Below are 21,375 nucleotides of genomic sequence, written 5' to 3' on the forward strand. Positions count from 1 at the left end.
GGCAAAACCTAAAGGATATAAATCAAAACCAATAGTAGGAAGTAATATAAAAATGTAATTGATATTGTTACACCACCATCCTTTGTTTTTATCTGATTATAATTGTGATCAAAAATTCAGTTGGTAAATGAGCTTCAACATTTTAAGTATCAGCAATGGTATGACCAATCCTGCCCCTGACTATTTACTCGGTATTGGAGCAATACCCAAAATGTGGGTGTTGTCGTGCTCTATTAAAAAGCCGATTTTTTTTTTTCTGATTTTGGAAGTTCAGAGAGTATGGCACTCTGCAAAATCTAAATTGTAAGATCTCAAAGAGGAATGTGTTCGAGCAATTGACAATTTTAGGTGATGTACGCAAGTTTGTCTCATTTGGAGCACATTTTAGAAAAATCATGACTTTATGCAAAGCAACCAAGATAACCGGAACCTTTGGGAATGATCGTACAAAGAGTAACGTTTCTTTGTAGGATTTAATAAAGTTTTTATGGGTTCTGTGTAGTTGGGATTATTCAGAAGCCAGAACAATATTTATTTATTCTGTCAAGGAAAGTATTTTGTGTCTGTTTATTTATTTATTTAAAAAAAAATGGTTGATAGATTTGAGTGTGTGTGTAGATACTTTTTGAGCACATTCAACAATACTAATCAAAGATAATAATAACCGGGATATAATTTTGTTCAAAATAACCGTGATATGACATTTTCTTATTGTTACATCCCTACACTCAATCAAATACTAATTAATTTTGGATTTGATATTGTATCTTTGTAAGGGCTTAAACTTACAGAATCAGCAGCCAAAAATATTTATTTACCACAAAGTAGGGGCACGAATAAGCATAAACAGCATATATGCCATATTTCTTGTACTTTGAGCTCCAAGCCAGCTGTGGAAATGTGTCATTATGCTAAATGCTAATTATGGTTATTGCATCACTCTCGCCCATGTGGTAATTACGGTTTCATGTTCTTTTTTGTTCTATTGTTGCTTCCTAATCATGTAGACAGAATTATATAATGAAATTGAGTATAAATAACAATCCAAATAAGAGGTGGTATTAATTGTGGCAAATAAAGCATATTGGGGGTAAAAAAAGAGATAAAGCCACTGACTTTCTTATTCAGTAGTGATTGTCACATTACACAGTAAGTATGACTGCCATGGTAATATAACAGATACAGTTTCTCACAAAGGTGATTACAATCCTCACATTTCAGCAACTTTTATTATTACACAGCACAGTATATCTTCTTAAGGGACAATACTATCAAAAAGAAACTTGGATATACATAATAAAGGTCAGTGTACAGCTTGTATAGGAGTAATAATTTACTGTCTACTAAAAATTACTCAACATAACTAATTATTGTTCAATAACTTGCAACACAGGTGTGCCGAATAGAAATGGACGGTACTGCAATTTGTGGTATCAATCCGATACTGTGTGTGAACAAGTATGAAAAAGAGTTCAAGCAACAACCTGTGTTGCTCTGCTCGATTCCATGGCCAACAGGAATAAGGCACTACTATGATGGTGCTCACTGCTCACACTAAACATTTACACTATGTGGACTCTGTGAGGTCTACTCACTTGTTGCCAGCTATTTACACAATGATGGCTTCCTGTTGATTTATTTTTAAAGGACAGTAAATCTGTACTGTCTTTAAGGTGTAAACTGACTTAATCTATATCCAACAATGCATGATATAGGAATGTCCCTTGAGATGATACAGTAAAATAATATTTTTGCTGAAACTTGAGGGGTGCGTTCACTTTGTGAGAAACTAAGATTTGACACAAATGAAAAACATTCTTCTTTGTGGTGGATCAATGCAATGTGACTAGTCAAATATTGGCTTTCTCACTCAAAATCATTGAGTGTTTTGTAGAGCTGTGCCCCCAAGCCAGGCAGAGGTGTACAGGGTTAACTGGGAGCTCTGTTGTCTACAGTACATGCTGTCACAACAGACCATTGATGCCCTCAAAAAACCCGCCTTTGACGTCTGGCTCTGGGAGGCCAATGAGGTAAGACGTCTTTGCTGAGCCTATCTGACCCAAAACTCCCGTTTCTCTTCTTCCTGTGTCCCCTGCTCTCTGCTCCTGTTTGTGTGTGTCTGTGTGTAGTATCATTTGTCTAAGGAGACAGTAGAAGCTCTTAGATTGCCTACATTCGATGCTTGGCAGTGGGAGCCTAATGAGGTGAGACTGTTTTGTCTGTATCATTGAACAATTATTCAGGTAAGACTACCAATGATCCATCACGCGTGACACTGTAAAAATTGATTGTTCAAATGTGTTTCATTTAAATACATTTTTGTATATTCAACTCTTTAAAACCGCTGGACCCCATTACCGGTTGCGTCTGTGTTGCTATGGTAATTGCTACGCGACACTTGTATCAGTATATGCATATCATATATCCATGTAACTGGAAAAACCCCAGCCAAAAGCTCAATAAAAAACATCTTTAGGAAAACGGAAGTAAATTTTAACCAAATGCACTTAAATTTGGAAAATATCAAAGACAAGCAAGAAGTCAAAGCTTTTCATTTATCCCACCAAACATAACCCAACATTCCCTTCATGTTATTGCTAGGTTTTGAATTTGTAGAAACTTTTTGAGAAAGTTGCGACAAAAGTTGTGATGTTTTGAGGCTTTTTTCCCATTAACATTGAATGTACTTGAGATTTAACGAATTCATCATTTTCAGAGGTGGGTAGTAACGCGCTACATTTACTCCGTTACATCTACTTGAGTAACTTTTGGGATAAATTGTACTTCTAAGAGTAGTTTTAATGGAACATACTTTTACTTTTACTTGAGTATATTTATAGAGAAGAAACGCTACTTTTACTCCGCTCCATTCATCTACATTCAGCTCGCTACTCGCTACTAATTTTTATCGATCTGTTAATGCACGCTTTGTTTGTTTTGGTTTGTCAGACAGACCTTCAAAGTAGAATCTATGCATGCCTGCGTTTCACCAATCAGATGCAGTCACTGGTGAAGTTTGACTCCATTTCACCAATCAGATGCAGTCACTGGTGACGTTGGACTCTGTTTCACCAATCAAGCAGAGCCAGGCGGTCACATGACCGTCACACGTGGACCCCGACTTAAACAAGTTGAAAAACGTATTCAGGTGTTACCATTTAGTGGTCAATTGTACGGAATATGTACTGTACTGTGCAATCTACTAAAAGTTTCAATCAATCAATCAAAAGTGTGAAGGAAAAAAGACACTTTTTTATTTCAACCGTACCTCTCTCAAAAGCCTAAAGACTGACCGCACAGTTCCTGTCTTCACAATAAAAGTGCCGCTCCATCGCGCCTACGCTAACAAAATAAGAGTCTCCGAAAGTCAGCGCAAACAAGCTAGCAAGCTACGGAGTTTGCCGCCAATGTATTTCTTGTAGAGTGTATAAAAACAAATTTGGAAGCTGGACAAATAAGATGCCAAAAACCAACCACTTTCATGTGGTATTAGACAGAAAGGAGGAACTTTTTTTCTCCTCCATTTGAAAATGTGGACGTTATCAGCACTACTGTTGGATTCCAATCAATGCAAGTCATCAGAATCAGGTAATACACCAACTTATATTATTGTCTTCATGAAAGAAAGGAATCTATATGTTAAACATGCATGTATATTCATTAAAACACCTTTAACATGTGAAGAAAAACGACAAAATAAATAAATATAAATGATATACTGTATATATAAATGTGTGTATGTATATATATATATATATATATATATATATATATATATATATATATATATATATATATGATATGTGTGTGTATGTATATGTACATATGAGGTAGATCACCTCGACTTGGTCATTTATTAAGTAATTGATTAACGTTGAAAAACTTATTGGGGTGTTACCATTTAGTGGTCAATTGTACGGCATATGTACTGTACTGTGCAATCTACTAATACAAGTTTCAATCAATCAATCAATGAATGCCTACTGAGCCTATGGTGCTCTTAAGTTATTGTGCCTCAATTTGCCTTAATTTTTTTTAATTTTAATGTATTATTATTTAATAAAAATTATTGTTTTAGTTGCTTAAGAGATATTCCTGGCTCTGAATTTGCTCATTGCTATTTTTATGTTTTTGTGCATTATTTGTTGCCGTCATCATTAAACAAACAGGTTACTCATCAGTTACTCAGTACTTTAGTTTTTTCACAACATACTTTTTACTTTTACTCAAGTAAATATTTGGGTGACTACTCCTTACTTTTACTTGAGTAATGAATCTCTAAAGCAACAGTACTCTTACTTGAGTACAATTTCTGGCTACTCTACCCACCTCTGATAATTTTTTTAAATAGTCTTTGTAAACTTTAACATCAAAAATCACAAGATTTCAGCAGTAAATTAATAACAAATATTGTATTGATGCTTTACTTGTCTTATATCACAGACATCAAAGTAGACAGGAGATGGCAGTAAAAACACACTCAGAGCTCATTATCAAATTACTAAACTGTTGTAATTAATTATAACTAATAATAATATTTGATTACAAGTATGACAGAAACACCATCAAAGGCTTCCTTATGGTCTGCTGTCTGATCTATCGCCCACATTCTCTGTATGTGTTTGACGCTTGAAAAGTGTCTGTCCATCTTAAACATATATTTGTGTTTTAACACATTTACACCTGCATGTTAAGAGCATTTGAGCACTGTTAATCTATAGCGCTAATTTTTGTTGGTAAACGAGAGACAATGAGATTATCATCACACTTCAATGTCATGTAAATGCTGCCTCTTTCCTAGGTCAGCATTGCAAATGAAATTATGTTCTTAATTGTCTTACCCTAAATAAAAGAAGGTGAGATGAATATATGAATAGAAAGTGAGGATGCCAGTGTGTCGCTAAATTTTTATATACCAGAAGTCAAGGCGCTGACAATTGTGCCATTAGAGCAATTAAGAGGTGATATATTGTTACACAATGCTGTTACTGCTTCGTCTACACTAGAAACATACAAATTAGATTGGCGAAAATGACACTAAATAGCCAAAATGTGTGGAGAAGTTGCGTGAATTAGCGCAATCGCAACATGGTGGATTCGTGGAGGGACTGACCCAAAATATGAAACCATTTAGTCTCACTAGAGAAGCGTTTATTAATGCAGTAGCATATCTGCTGTACGGGAGCAGAGGAACAGAATCTGTTGCAGATTTTCAAAGTAAAAAAAACAAGGTTTTAGGTTTTTGGGTGTTTTTCTGGCCCATTGTGTTAGAACACTGTGACAAAATGAAAAAAGAAAAAACTGTTCAGAGGTTGTACTGAAAAACAGTATGCATTAATCCAATCACGTTTATTTGTTTACATTCCAATACACGTGGAATTGAGCGCACATGTTGGAGTACAGCTGGCCACTCCCTGTCCACACCCCCATTTAAATAGACAAATCATATTTAGATTCGCCATGAGCCTTAAACCCCACACTCTGCACAATCAGAAAACAAAGATAAGGCACAAGATCGTGAAAAAGAAGGAATTTACCCGCAGGGAGTTGGAGGTGCTTCTTGCTGAAGTAAAGGCACGCCAAAATATTATTTTTGGCACACTGTTCACTGGCAAAAGTGGGTTGAGTCGGATAAAGTGTGCAAGGGTGTGGAGTCAGAGAACCGCACACAGAAGCAAATAGGAAATAAGTGGTACTACATCAGGAAGGTGAAGAAGAAGATGGATGTGGCCAAAACAGGTGATGGCACCGGTGATAAAGTAATGCTCACCCCGTTTGAAAAGATAGTCGCTGCAATGATACGTAAAACTTTAGAAGAGGTGTCACAAGAGTCACAAGAACACATTGCGACCGCAAAAAGTGGCAAAATGATTGCGTAGATTAGGGCTCCCCAAACTACAGCCCGCGGCTCGCCAGCATTTACAATTCGACCTACGGGAGGGTCCCATGTTAGTATTTGACAATATTAAACTTTAATTGTTGCTAATGTGCTGCTAGTAATTTTCCTGAGGGAACTCTCCTGAATGAATCAATAAAGTACTATCTATCTATCTATCTATCTATCTATCTATCTATCTATCTATCTATCTATCTATCTATCTATCTATCTATCTATATATTAGTTTTGTTAGGCATTGAACATGGGCATTACATCAGGATCATAAAGTGCATAGAAGCAACACATAGGGACCATTCAGACAGCCTTTCCCACCCATGGCCTGATTAATTAAAAACCAACCTAGAAAGTTAATATGTTGTACAGAACCACACAACAAAAAAACATAATCACCCATTTAAGTCCATTACCAAGCTGTATGGGTAAAACATTCTACACACTTCGACGTGACGCATTTTATATTTATATGTATATATATATATATATATATATATATATATATATATATATATATATATATATATGTATGTATGTATGTATGTATGTATGTATGTATGTATGTATGTATGTATGTATGTATGTATGTATGTATGTATGTATGTATGTATGTATATATATGTATGTATGTATGTATGTATATATATGTATGTATATATGTATATGTGTATATATATGTATGTATATGTATGTATGTATATATACATATATATATGTATGTATGTTTATATACATATATATACAGGTAAAAGCCAGTAAATTAGAATATTTTGAAAAACTTGATTTATTTCAGTAATTGCATTCAAAAGGTGTAACTTGTACATTATATTTATTCATTGCACACAGACTGATGCATTCAAATGTTTATTTAATTTAATTTTGATGATTTGAAGTGGCAACAAATGAAAATCCAAAATTCCGTGTGTCACAAAATTAGAATATTACTTAAGACTAATACAAAAAAGGGATTTTTAGAAATGTTGGCCAACTGAAAAGTATGAAAATGAAAGATATGAGCATGTACAATACTCAATACTTGGTTGGAGCTCCTTTTGCCTCAATTACTGCGTTAATGCGGCGTGGCATGGAGTCGATGTGTTTCTGGCACTGCTCAGGTGTTATGAGAGCCCAGGTTGCTCTGATAGTGGCCTTCAACTCTTCTGCGTTTTTGGGTCTGGCATTCTGCATCTTCCTTTTCACAATACCCCACAGATTTTCTATGGGGCTAAGGTCAGGGGAGTTGGCGGGCCAATTTAGAACAGAAATACCATGGTCCGTAAACCAGGCACGGGTAGATTTTGCGCTGTGTGCAGGCGCCAAGTCCTGTTGGAACTTGAAATCTCCATCTCCATAGAGCAGGTCAGCAGCAGGAAGCATGAAGTGCTCTAAAACTTGCTGGTAGACGGCTGCGTTGACCCTGGATCTCAGGAAACAGAGTGGACCGACACCAGCAGATGACATGGCACCCCAAACCATCACCCAACCATGCAAATTTTGCATTTCCTTTGGAAATCGAGGTCCCAGAGTCTGGAGGAAGACAGGAGAGGCACAGGATCCACGTTGCCTGAAGTCTAGTGTAAAGTTTCCACCATCAGTGATGGTTTGGGGTGCCATGTCATCTGCTGGTGTCGGTCCACTCTGTTTCCTGAGATCCAGGGTCAACGCAGCCGTCTACCAGCAAGTTTTAGAGCACTTCATGCTTCCTGCTGCTGACCTGCTCTATGGAGATGGAGATTTCAAGTTCCAACAGGACTTGGCGCCTGCACACAGCGCAAAATCTACCCGTGCCTGGTTTACGGACGATGGTATTTCTGTTCTAAATTGGCCCGCCAACTCCCCTGACCTTAGCCCCATAGAAAATCTGTGGGGTATTGTGAAAAGGAAGATGCAGAATGCCAGACCCAAAAACGCAGAAGAGTTGAAGGCCACTATCAGAGCAACCTGGGCTCTCATAACACCTGAGCAGTGCCAGAAACTCATCGACTCCATGCCACGCCGCATTAACGCAGTAATTGAGGCAAAAGGAGCTCCAACCAAGTATTGAGTATTGTACATGCTCATATTTTTCATTTTCATACTTTTCAGTTGGCCAACATTTCTAAAAATCCCTTTTTTGTATTAGCCTTAAGTAATATTCTAATTTTGTGACACACGGAATTTTGGATTTTCATTTGTTGCCACTTCAAATCATCAAAATTAAATGAAATAAACATTTGAATGCATCAGTCTGTGTGCAATGAATAAATATAATGTACAAGTTACACCTTTTGAATGCAATTACTGAAATAAATCAAGTTTTTCAAAATATTCTAATTTACTGGCTTTTACCTGTATATATATATAGTCAAGGTTTCTGTGGTTTATCCGTTATACAATGCTCAATACCGGGGTAGAGCGTAATATATGTTAGCATGGAAACCTGCGAAACAGGCTTGTAGGGATGATATAGCCTCTTGTGTTTTTTCCTGACCTAACATATGTATGTATATATACATATATATGTATATATACATATACACATATATATGCATATACAGTATGTGTGCGTGTGCATATATATATATATATATATATATATATATATATACACACCCAGGCCGCAGATCATATTCTTTTAATCTCATGTGGCACCCAAGTCAATAAGTTTGGGGACTGCTGGCCTCGATAAAGTTATAGACGCTATCACAAATATGAATATAAAAATTAAATGCATTGGCAAAAAAGTGAATTTGGTGTTCTTGCCTCAGTCTTTTACATTGTTGAAATAAAATGTTGGCAAAGCCCCAACTACCACCTATGTGTGTTATCAAAGTATCCACAGCATGTACAATTTGTGCATATGTGAACCATGAAGTTGATGTGAAGCACTGCACATTTCCACGTTCAGTTCACTGTTAAAACATCTCAACTTAGCCGTGAATACATGCATACGCCAAGTTTTTGTGTGTACACACACTTAATACATGAGGCCCCAGATGTTTTAATAATGGAAATATATTTTTCACGAATCAACAGGTACACAGCAAGCTCAGCAGATGAGTGTTTTGCACTGTTGCCTAGTGACAAGAAGGTTCTAGGTTTAAATAATATATAATATAATAGGCAACAGAATAGAAAATGTTGACTGATAACCAGCTATAATAACAATAATAATAATAACTAAGATTTATATAGCGCTTTTCTAAGTACCCAAAGTCGCTTTACATGTAGAACCCATCAATCATTCACACCTGGTGGTGGTAAGCTACTTTCATAGCCACAGCTGCCCTGGGGTAGACTGACGGAAGCGTGGCTGCAATTTGCGCCAACGGCCCCTCCGACCACCACCTATCATTCATCTATGAAGGGAACGTGGTTAGATAAGAAGTAAGACAATCTATGCATAGGTCCTGGTCATTTATAACAAGGTATTTGTTTGACCAGCATGTATCTGTACCTGGTTTATATGTAGTAACTACCAGAGTTACATGGAAATTGACAATATCACAATGGCACAGTATTATACATAAAATAATGTATGACGAAACCATGATTTTCTTTCTTGCAGATGTTGAGCTGTCTGGAACATATGTACCATGATCTGGGTTTGGTCAAAGACTTCAACATAAACCCTATTACACTGAAGAGATGGCTGGTAAGAAACATACAAGCAGTATCAATAAACAAATGAAAATATCATCAGTCCAAAACGAGTAGTAGTCCTAAATACTCTCCATAGACTGATATCCCTTCAATGCCGAGGTCGCCAACCCGTCGATCGCGACTGGTCAATCTTTTGAACCCTACCGGTCAGTCGCGAAAATATTAGACAAAAAAAATGATTAATATGACATCAATGACACCCCCAATCGGAGAATGACCAACAGACCCGCAAACAAGCATGCATTTTAACCCCCAAAAACACGCACGCCTCTGCCTCTCTTCAGCCTCAGATCCCTCGGCTCTAGACACCACGCCCGCACACTGCAAGTGCAGCCGCGCTCTACACCCGCTCGTCTTGCAAATGCACATTGCATGACGTGCTCATAAAACAACGCGCTGCAACTGAATGTCTCACTGAGTGTTGCAGCAAATCTGACTTTTTCTAGCATCCAACATCAAACAACTCTTCCCTCAACCACGAGTCCATGACCATCATCATCCACCTATGATGGGTGAGGATGAAGCATACGAGATTCCGTGAACATTGCGCCCAAGTACGGATTTTGTGTTTATTCATTGTAAATACAAAACTAAACATTGACATGTGCAAAGGCAGTAATATATTATAAAACAAGGCGGCAGCCATAGAAGGACTCCGTGTTTATCCCTTCTTTATCACAAAGGAAAAACCCGCCATGTGAACAGCTGATTTTACTAATTCTAATGCTGACGTTAAAACTAGGTAATGGCTTTTTTGCCGATATCCGATATTCCGATATTGTCCAACTCATAATATGCCAATATCAACCGATACCGATATATACAGTGGTGGAATTAACACATTATTATGCCTAATTTTGTTGTGATGCCCCGCTGGATGCATTGAACAATGTAACAAGGTTTTCCAAAATAAATCAACTCAAGTTATGGAAAAAAATGCCAACATGGCACTGCCATATTTATTATTTAAGTCACAAAGTGCATTATTTTTTTAACATGCCTCAAAACAGCAGCTTGGAATGTGGGACATTCTTGTTTGGTGTGGGTTCACAGTGTGGCTCATATTTGTAATAGTGTTGAAGTTGTTTATACGACCACCCTCAGTGTGACCTGTATGGCTGTTGATCAAGTATGCTTGCATTCGCGAGTGCGTGTGTCAAGCCGTAGATATTATGTGACAGGGCCAGTACGCAAAGGCAGCGCCTTCAAGGATTAATTGGCACTCCGTACTTCTTCCTGCGTCCGTGTACACAGCGGCATTTTAGAAAGTCACAAATTTTACTTTTGGAAACCGATACCGATAATCTTGAAACCGATACCGATAATTTACGATATTTCTTTTTAAAGCATTTATCGACCGATTATATCGGCGGTCCGATATTATCGGACATCCCTAGTTAAAACCATGTGACTTGCGTCTCATGTGTGACCAGAACAAATATACTACGGTACTAAGACTACAGTGACCATAAACAGTTAGCTTCTACAGCAGTGGTGGCCAAAGTGCGGCACAGGGGCCATGTGTGGCCCGTTACTCGGCACATTGCCACACGCCATTAGACTGTACAACTCCTCTCTCGGGGGAATGGGGGATACTAGGATGACAGGGGATGCAAAACAATAACAATGCAATACTTTTTCATAACATGGTCACTACTGTCTAGTTTCTCTTGTTATATTCTTATTTTACTGTTATATTTTTATTCTCATTGTTGCTTTTTATTTTTATTCTTATTGTAATATTTTTCTATTTTGTTTCCATTTATACCCCCATTATTTACTTTTTACTTTTTAAATTCGATCTCAATTCTGTACACTGCTGCTGGAATTTTAATTTTCCTGATGGAACTCTCCTGAAGGAATCAATAAAGTACATCTATCTATTGCAAAAACAAACAAAAAACACCAGCAGAAATTGGGAAAACGGCAACAAACACAATGAGTAAAAGCCAAAATGTTGAAATATTGACATCAGCCAATAACGACGACACAAAGCTTTGTATTTAATAAAACAAAACAATACAAATATATATATATATATATATATATATATATATATATATATATATATATATATATATATATATATATATATACAGTGGGGCAAAAAAGTATTTAGTCAGCCACCAATTGTGCAAGTTCTCCCACTTAAAATGATGACAGAGGTCTGTAATTTTCATCATAGGTACACTTCAACTGTGAGAGACAGAATGTGAAAAAGAAATCCAGGAATTCACATTGTAGGATTTTTAAAGAATGTATTTGTAAATTATGGTGGAAAATAAGTATTTGGTCAATAACAAAAATTCTACTCAATACTTTGTAATATAACCTTTGTTGGCAATAACAGAGGTCAAACAATTACTATAGGTCTTTACCAGGTTTGCACACACAGTAGCTGGTATTTTGGCCCATTCCTCCATGCAGATCTTCTCGAGAGCAGTGATGTTTTGGGGCTGTCGCCGAGCAACACGGACTTTCAACTCCCTCCACAGATTTTCTATGGGGTTGAGGTCTGGAGACTGGCTAGGCCACTCCAGGACTTTCAAATGCTTCTTACGGAGCCACTCCTTTGTTGCCCGGGCGGTGTGTTTGGGATCATTGTCATGCTGGAAGACCCAGCCACGTTTCATCTTCAAAGCTCTCTCTGATGGAAGGAGGTTTTGGCTCAAAATCTCACGATACATGGCCCCATTCATTCTTTCCTTAACACGGATCAGTCGGCCTGTCCCCTTAGCAGAAAAACAGCCCCAAAACATGATCTTTCCACCCCCATGCTTCACAGTAGGTATGGTGTTCTTGGGATGCAACTCAGTATTCTTCTTCCTCCAAACACGACGAGTTGAGTTTATACCAAAAAGTTCTATTTTGGTTTCATCTGACCACATGACATTCTCCCAATCCTCTGCTGTATCATCCATGTGCTCTCTGGCAAACTTCAGACGGGCCTGGACATGTACTGGCTTAAGCAGGGGGACACGTCTGGCACTGCAGGATTTGATTCCCTGTCGGCGTAGTGTGTTACTGATGGTAACCTTTGTTACTTTGGTCCCAGCTCTCTGCAGGTCATTCACCAGGTCCCCCCGTGTGGTTCTGGGATTTTTGCTCACCGTTCTCATGATCATTTTGACCCCACGGGATGAGATCTTGCGTGGAGCCCCAGATCGAGGGAGATTATCAGTGGTCTTGTATGTCTTCCATTTTCTGATAATTGCTCCCACAGTTGATTTTTTCACACCAAGCTGCTTGCCTATTGTAGATTCACTCTTCACAGTCTGGTGCAGGTCTACAATTATTTTCCTGGTGTCCTTCGACAGCTCTTTGGTCTTGGCCATAGTGGAGTTTGGAGTCTGACTGTTTGAGGCTGTGGACAGGTGTCTTTTATACAGATAACCAGTTCAAACAGGTGCCATTAATACAGGTAACGAGTGGAGGACAGAAGAGCTTCTTAAAGAAGAAGTTACAGGTCTGTGAGAGCCAGAGATCTTCCTTGTTCGAAGTGACCAAATACTTATTTTCCACCATAATTTACAAATAAATTCTTTAAAATTCCTACAATGTGAATTCCTGGATTTTTTTTTCACATTCTGTCTCTCACAGTTGAAGTGTACCTATGATGGAAATTACAGACCTCTGTCATCATTTTAAGTGGGAGAACTTGCACAATTGGTGGCTGACTAAATACTTTTTTGCCCCACTGTATGTATATATATACGTATATGTATATATGTATACATACATTGCAATCTAAGCCACTGGTCTATATATGTAATCCGCAATTTTCTAGTTGCTAATTCACCACCTGAGCCAAACCTACTCTTTTGAACCCAACTTTTCTTCAAGAAAAGAATATATGAAAATGCCTTAAACCTATGTTTTCTTTATAGCTTTGTATTCACGACAACTACAGGAATAACCCCTTCCACAACTTCCGCCATTGCTTCTGCGTCACCCAGATGATGTACAGTATGATCTGCCTCTGCAGCCTACAGGTAAGACATGTAATGCTGTTAGTAGAGATTTCATCTTTATATATAAGACTTCATGTTTCCTTAATTTCTCATCAAAAAGCAACAGTATGTATACACACTCAGTTTAGCCTTCATAAACACAACAATACAAAACAATATTTTGTTCACTTTATTCAATAACAAGTTGAGTGAAAGGCAACATTGCAAAGTGGCCTTACACACAAAAACACAACAAAGAGAAGAGGTGCGTCATTTTTTCCCTTGCAGTCGGTTGACTGGAGGCTTCAATATTTCACAGAAAAAAATGTCTCATTATAAAGCATTGCCACAAAACAGACTTAGACTGCATACAATTTGATCATTTAATCATTAATACAGTATATAGCATTCATATATTTCAATGACATACAGTAGTTTGGTGTGAGATTAAAAGGTGTAATAAAGTGAATGTTTGTTTAGGAGAAATTCACTCAGGTGGACGTTTTGATCCTCATGACTGCTGCTGTGTGTCATGACCTCGACCACCCTGGATACAACAACACGTAAGATACACACAAATACACCAACATGTACACGTTTGGCTTTTATTGGGCAAATCTGCATGTTCAATGTGTGTGTGTAGAAATTAGATTCTGGATTCTACACGTCAGGGTTGTCCAAAGTACAACTCAGGAGCTTTATATTGATTGCAGTTAATGTGTTTTTTTTTTTTTTTTACAAATAGCAATACAAATGGAATGCATGAGAAAAAAGTTTTTTGTGATGTCAAATATTGGGGTTTCAGTTGGTATATCCAATAATAGTTTTAATAAAATCAAACGGTCATCATTGACTTTAATTGATTATTAAAAAAAACATTAATACATTTTTTTAGAATTGTAGATTGGAAAACAACTGTTCAGGTCGAGCTGTCCTATTAGTCTTTGAGCATGATCTGATAAAGCCTACTACGTTCCGATTTGATTATATGGCCCAACAATGTCTGCATCTTTGTGTGTAGTCAGCTACAACTGCTTAGCATGTGTTGATTTTCCTCCTGTCCACAACAGAGAAAATACTGGCACACATCTCTGCTCTATGTGATGCCCTGTCCAAAATCGGATGCCCGAACAAGTTTCTGAAGATCTTGCGTTGAACAATGACATGACCGCAACTGTAGTGGGAAATGCCAGCTCTGAGGCCATGTCCACACGAACACGGATACTTAATAAACGCATACTTATTTCTGCGTAGTGTTGTCCCGATACCAATATTTTGGTACCGGTACCAAAATTATTTCGATACTTTTCGGTACTTTTCGGTACTTTTCTAAATAAAGGGGACCACAAAAACATTGCATTATTGGCTTTATTTGAACAAAAAATCTTAGGGTACATTAAACATATGTTTATTATTGCAATTTAGTACTTAAATAAAATAGTGAACATACAAGACAACTTGTCTTTTAGTAGTAAGTAAACAAACAAAGGCTCCTAATTAGTCTGCTGACATATGAAGTAACATATTGTGTCATTTATCATTCTATTATTTTGTCTACATTATTAAGTACAAGTGGTAGAAAATGTATTATTAATTGACTTGTTCATTTACTGTTAATATCTGCTTACTTTCTCTTTTAGCATGTTCTGTCTACACTTTTGTTAAAATGTAATAATCACTTATTCTTCTGTTGTTTGATACTTTACGCTAGTTTTGGATGATACCACAAATTTGGGTATCAATCCGATACTAAGTCGTTACAGGATAATACATTGGTCATATTCAAAGTCCTCATGTGTCCAGGGACGTATTTCCTGAGTTTATAAACATAATATGAATTTTAAAAAAATGAAAGAAGATGTTGTAATGCCAAAAAATATCGATGTAATCATAGTAGTATCGACTAGATACGTGGCTGTACTTGATATCATAACAGTGGATGTCAGGTGTAGATCCACCCATGGCGTTTGTTTACATTTGCCGGTGAGCTACGGTGTGTAGTGAAGCATGTCCAGGGTGTACACCGCCTTCTGCCCAAGAGCAGATGGGATAGGCTTCAACAGTCCCCGCGACCTAGAAAGGGACAAGCGGTAGAAAACGGATGGATGTATGGATGATGTAGCGTCCTCCTTGTAGTGTGTACTGATGCTGAAGACAATATACACTTTGCACATGTACTATAGCACTATATCGATGATTAAATGCTTTATAATTCCACGAAAGTTTCCGTGTGCTTTATATAGGCACTTAAACATGCAATAGGGTTTCCTTGGCTCGTTAGTGCGTGCTGAATTTAGAAATAATGTACACTTTACTGCCCATGTAATAAATCACCATGTTGCTAAACATGCTATAATTCTGTGAGTGTTGGGTTTCAGCTACACAGGCGTACATGCATGCTTTAAACACTGAAAAAAAAGATACGTTACCAGGGCTCTGTGTACCTGCAGGCTGGTTTTAAAGATAATGTACATGTCATTGTACGTCTCGTATATAAAAAAAACATACTAGAGGTGTAATTCCACCAAATCAGCTCTTGCTGTGTTTTTCAGGCTTCTAATTGGACAAAATGTGCATGACAGGTGTATGCGTTTGTGTGTAAACATAGACAGTTTTGAAACTACACTTGTGTGGATGGAGATCGTTTTAACCCCAAATATGCGTTTTTCAAACACTTTGTGTTCGTGTGGACATGGCCTTAACAGCGCCTTTCAACTTTGTAACTGGTGTAAAGCAAGGCTGCATCAAAACCTACATGAGGGAGTCGAGTTTGTGTACAAGACATATGGCGGACAAAAGAGCAAAAAGCAAGGTGCTCACATCTTCCATTGCAGAGTTCCAGTATGCAGATGGCAATGCTCTACTTGCTCTTTCTAAAGTGGACTTCCAGAACATTTTGGATGCATTTGACAGAGCTTACCAACTCCTGGAAATTGACATTAACATGAAGAAAACTTAGATATACCAACCAGCTGCTGATACACCCTACCAACACCCCACAATTTATGTGGGAGACAACATCCTGGAAAATCTTGATCAATTCGCCTACCTTGGCAGCCTTCTTTTCACGAGAGCTGCCATTGATATCAAGATCCACCACCGCATACAGGCAAGCTGTTGCTAGGCTGAGGAAGAGAGTTTTTGAGAATCGGGACATCCAGGTCATGACTAATCTTCTTTTATGCCAAGCTGTAGTTCTGCTCACTATGCTCTACGGGTCTGATAGCTGAACCATCTACAGCAGACATCCGAAGGCCCTGGAGCAGTACCACCAGTGCTGTCTCTGCAAGATTCTCGGGTTCAGTTGGGAAGATAGGCAAACCTACGTCAGCAGTCTGAAGGAAGCCAGCATCCCAAGCATCACCACAACCATCAATGGCACCAGTTGTGATGGACAGGTCATGTCATACACATGCCTGACAACTGCCTACCAAAACAAATGCTGTATGGACAACTGACAGAGGTACAACATACCCAACGGCGGCAGAAGAAGTGTTAAAAAGACAACATCAAAACCCACCCGAGGAAATGCCACTTTAACGTCAATAACTGGGAGGAAGTTGCCCTACAAAGAGATATGTAGCGCGGGATGGTCCAGGAAGGCACAGCACATCTGAAAAAAAGGAAATCCATCGTTCCGTGGAAACCAAGAGGTAACAAAGGAAGGACAGATCTGCCACTAAAACAGCTCTTCACACCACTACCACCTCTCCCCATTCAATTATTCACATATACACCCACTGCAGTAAGGACTGTGGATCAAGGATTGACCCTTTACAGCCACCTGAGGACCCACAGATGACCAGGCCCACCGACAAGAGGACAATCATACTCCATGATCCCGTAAATAAGGGTTGTATAAACTGTAGCCAGATGGACATTTGCGGACAGTGGCTTGTTTTTTATGGGCCTGTGGTACATTGTAGAAATAAAATAAACACTTTTTTTTTTAAAAAGACAAATATAGCAAAAAGACATATTGTAACCAGACAAATCTAAAATGTTGATACTAGTTACTAGTGATGGGTAAATCAATCAGTCAATCAGTCAATCAAAGTTGACTTATATAGCCCTTAATCACAAATGTCTCAAAGGGCCACACACTCACTGGCTGTATTGACACTGCACTGATACTGTGTTGGTGTTTAATAATAGCCCCATCTACTGGGTTAAAACAGTTACTACATTTGACCTACAAACATGCAACTCTGGTCAATGAGCCAAATAGTAAACAGGAAAACAAGAACATTTACCTTATTTGGCACTATAAGATCAAATTGAAATATTTTCTTTTTCTTAGTTCCATTTAGATTGATAATGCCAATGAAAAAAACGATTGTCAAACTGACGTTTTAAGTATGATCTTTCACTCCTGAACTGCAAGAAGTGCTTCCTGATAAACAGTTTGGCGCTTCACAGTGAAATGACACTGAATTTTAAGACATTGAATTTTTAAACATACGCATTTTGTTAAAGAAAAAAATGTTCAATTAAATTGTTTGCATAATTTGATGTAAAAAATATTCAGTTCACAAAATTCAAAGGCAAAAAATTTAGTGACATAAATTCAGTGTCAAAAAAAGCTTTTGTAATAAAGACACAAATTAACCTCTATAAAGACTTCAACATTTTTTTCCATAAATCCAAGACATCAGTGCAAATTGACAGGTTGCATGATTATTAAAAAAAATTTAAAAACCAATTTTTTAGAAAATAAAACCTCACCAAATATTTGAATGACGCCACTGCTTGTAACGCGTAATGAAAAACATTACCAACTAAACAAAGACACGAACATGTAAATATTGTGTTTTGTGATCACGTAATGGGTCATCTACTTTGCGTCCGGGTCATCACGTTAAGATGACTGGCACGTCTGTAGAATGCCTGATACGGTGATGGATGATGGGAGTGTTTACGTGCAAGTAAGTATAAGCACATCATGGAGATATCTTATTTATTTAAATTTTTTAAAAGTCAAAAACCTTATTAAGCTTTTTCCAATTCAATTCAATTGAAACAACTTTATTAATTCCTCAAGGGGCAATTCATTTTTAGCAGCAAGTTGTCATGGCCCACAATAAATAAATAGTCAATAAATACATAAACAGTACAACACTGGCCTGACAGAGGAATAATTTAGTTTCCTGAGAAGATTAATTGTCTGTTGTGCGCACTTCACTTTAAAATCTGTGTTCACATTAAACTTGAGCTGGTCATCAAAAACATACAAAATCTTGGAGACATTCCAAGCTGCACACTCATTTTTTAGTGCATGTAAACATACTGAGGGTAGTAGACAAGCTCTGTAGAGTCAAGTGCGCTTATACTCCGTAAGTCTCTTCCTTCACATGATCCAACCTTCCTGATTACTTTGTTTGTTGATTTTATGAAATGTTTTTTTTTCCAGGTACCAAATCAATGCCAGAACAGAGTTAGCAGTTCGCTACAACGACATCTCCCCTCTGGAGAATCACCACTGTGCTGTGGCTTTCCAGATCTTCTCTCAACCTGACAGCAACATTTTCTCCAACTTTGACCCGGAAGCCTTCAAGCAGATTCGACAGGTTAGCCATACAGTTTATACCAGGGGTGTCCAAACCTTTTCCACTGCGGGCCGCACACTGAAAGATCAAAGAATGCTGGGCCACTCTCATATTTTTCATTTTCAAACCCAGTACAGTATAAAGATTGTTTTTTTAATATTTAGAGCTCCCCTCAAGTTTGGTCCCAGGGAAGAGTCTCATTCTTAAAAATGTTAAATATAACATACAGGTAAAAGCCAGTAAATTAGAATATTTTGAAAAACTTGATTTATTTCAGTAATTGCATTCAAAAGGTGTAACTTGTACATTATATTTATTCATTGCACACAGACTGATGCATTCAAATGTTTATTTCATTTAATTTTGATGATTTGAAGTGGCAACAAATGAAAATCCAAAATTCCGTGTGTCACAAAATTAGAATATTACTTAAGGCTAATACAAAAAAGGGATTTTTAGAAATGTTGGCCAACTGAAAAGTATGAAAATGAAAAATATGAGCATGTACAATACTCAATACTTGGTTGGAGCTCCTTTTGCCTCAATTACTGCGTTAATGCGGCGTGGCATGGAGTCGATGAGTTTCTGGCACTGCTCAGGTGTTATGAGAGCCCAGGTTGCTCTGATAGTGGCCTTCAACTCTTCTGCGTTTTTGGGTCTGGAATTCTGCATCTTCCTTTTCACAATACCCCACAGATTTTCTATGGGGCTAAGGTCAGGGGAGTTGGCGGGCCAATTTAGAACAGAAATACCATGGTCCGTAAACCAGGCACGGGTAGATTTTGCGCTGTGTGCAGGCGCCAAGTCCTGTTGGAACTTGAAATCTCCATCTCCATAGAGCAGGTCAGCAGCAGGAAGCATGAAGTGCTCTAAAACTTGCTGGTAGACGGCTGCGTTGACCCTGGATCTCAGGAAACAGAGTGGACCGACACCAGCAGATGACATGGCACCCCAAACCATCACCCAACCATGCAAATTTTGCATTTCCTTTGGAAATCGAGGTCCCAGAGTCTGGAGGAAGACAGGAGAGGCACAGGATCCACGTTGCCTGAAGTCTAGTGTAAAGTTTCCACCATCAGTGATGGTTTGGGGTGCCATGTCATCTGCTGGTGTCGGTCCACTCTGTTTCCTGAGATCCAGGGTCAACGCAGCCGTCTACCAGCAAGTTTTAGAGCACTTCATGCTTCCTGCTGCTGACCTGCTCTATGGAGATGGAGATTTCAAGTTCCAACAGGACTTGGCGCCTGCACACAGCGCAAAATCTACCCGTGCCTGGTTTACGGACCATGGTATTTCTGTTCTAAATTGGCCCGCCAACTCTCCTGACCTTAGCCCCATAGAAAATCTGTGGGGTATTGTGAAAAGGAAGATGCAGAATGCCAGACCCAAAAACGCAGAAGAGTTGAAGGCCACTATCAGAGCAACCTGGGCTCTCATAACACCTGAGTAGTGCCAGAAACTCATCGACTCCATGCCACGCCGCATTAACGCAGTAATTGAGGCAAAAGGAGCTCCAACCGAGTATTGAGTATTGTACATGCTCATATTTTTCATTTTCATACTTTTCAGTTGGCCAACATTTCTAAAAATCCCTTTTTTGTATTAGCCTTAAGTAATATTCTAATTTTGTGACACACGGAATTTTGGATTTTCATTTGTTGCCACTTCAAATCATCAAAATTAAATGAAATAAACATTTGAATGCATCAGTCTGTGTGCAATGAATAAATATAATGTACAAGTTACACCTTTTGAATGCAATTACTGAAATAAATCAAGTTTTTCAAAATATTCTAATTTACTGGCTTTTACCTGTATATACGATAAAACAGATTTGTTCAGCGCTTAAATCTCTAGATCAACTTGAGATCTGTCAGTCAATATAGAGGTTATCTTTTTAAATGATGTATGCCTTTTTTGTCACTTTTTTGGATTTTTGCCTATCGTTCACAATCACTATGAGAGACAAGACAAAAGTAGGTTTTTTAGCGTTTTTTTTTTTTTTTTGCATGTAAAAATCGTCTCTCTTGGTGGTTAGCAATGCAGCTAATGGGAGCAATCATTTATACCTCTAAATCACTTTAAAAATGCATTCAAAAGCCGTCAACAATACTTTATTTACGTTCCGTAACCTGTAATATAACTAAGAAACGCGCCACCAACCAGTACTGGCTGAAAAACATGGACAATCATATTACGGTATCTGTAAAGTATTAGCCCACATTTCATGTGTTGTTTGTACACAGCTAGCCAGACAGCGTATGTACTGTAGTTATAATAACACGCATGACGTGCTGTGTTTATCATGATCAATATAAAGTGTGACTCACTCGATGGTCCAGCT

General features: G+C 38.0%; 1 protein-coding gene across 5 annotated transcripts in view; it reads left to right on the plus strand.

Annotated features, from left to right (window-relative positions):
• pde9aa (phosphodiesterase 9aa) overlaps nucleotides 1–21,375 on the plus strand; it is a 144,116-nt gene that overhangs the window by 105,857 nt on the left and 16,884 nt on the right. For 4 of the 5 annotated variants that reach the window (XM_061926276.1, XM_061926275.1, XM_061926277.1 and 1 more), the window contains 5 exons: nucleotides 1,956–2,030; nucleotides 9,441–9,527; nucleotides 13,423–13,527; nucleotides 13,966–14,048; nucleotides 18,896–19,052. In XM_061926276.1, coding sequence (XP_061782260.1) covers nucleotides 1,956–2,030; nucleotides 9,441–9,527; nucleotides 13,423–13,527; nucleotides 13,966–14,048; nucleotides 18,896–19,052 — 507 coding nt within the window. Of the gene's footprint in view, nucleotides 1–1,955; nucleotides 2,031–2,129; nucleotides 2,205–9,440; nucleotides 9,528–13,422; nucleotides 13,528–13,965; nucleotides 14,049–18,895; nucleotides 19,053–21,375 lie in introns of all 5 variants that reach the window. The other variant, XM_061926274.2, reaches the window with a different exon arrangement.

This window comes from Nerophis lumbriciformis, linkage group LG31 (assembly GCF_033978685.3).
Source record: "Nerophis lumbriciformis linkage group LG31, RoL_Nlum_v2.1, whole genome shotgun sequence".
NCBI classification, from domain to species: Eukaryota; Metazoa; Chordata; class Actinopteri; order Syngnathiformes; family Syngnathidae; genus Nerophis; species Nerophis lumbriciformis.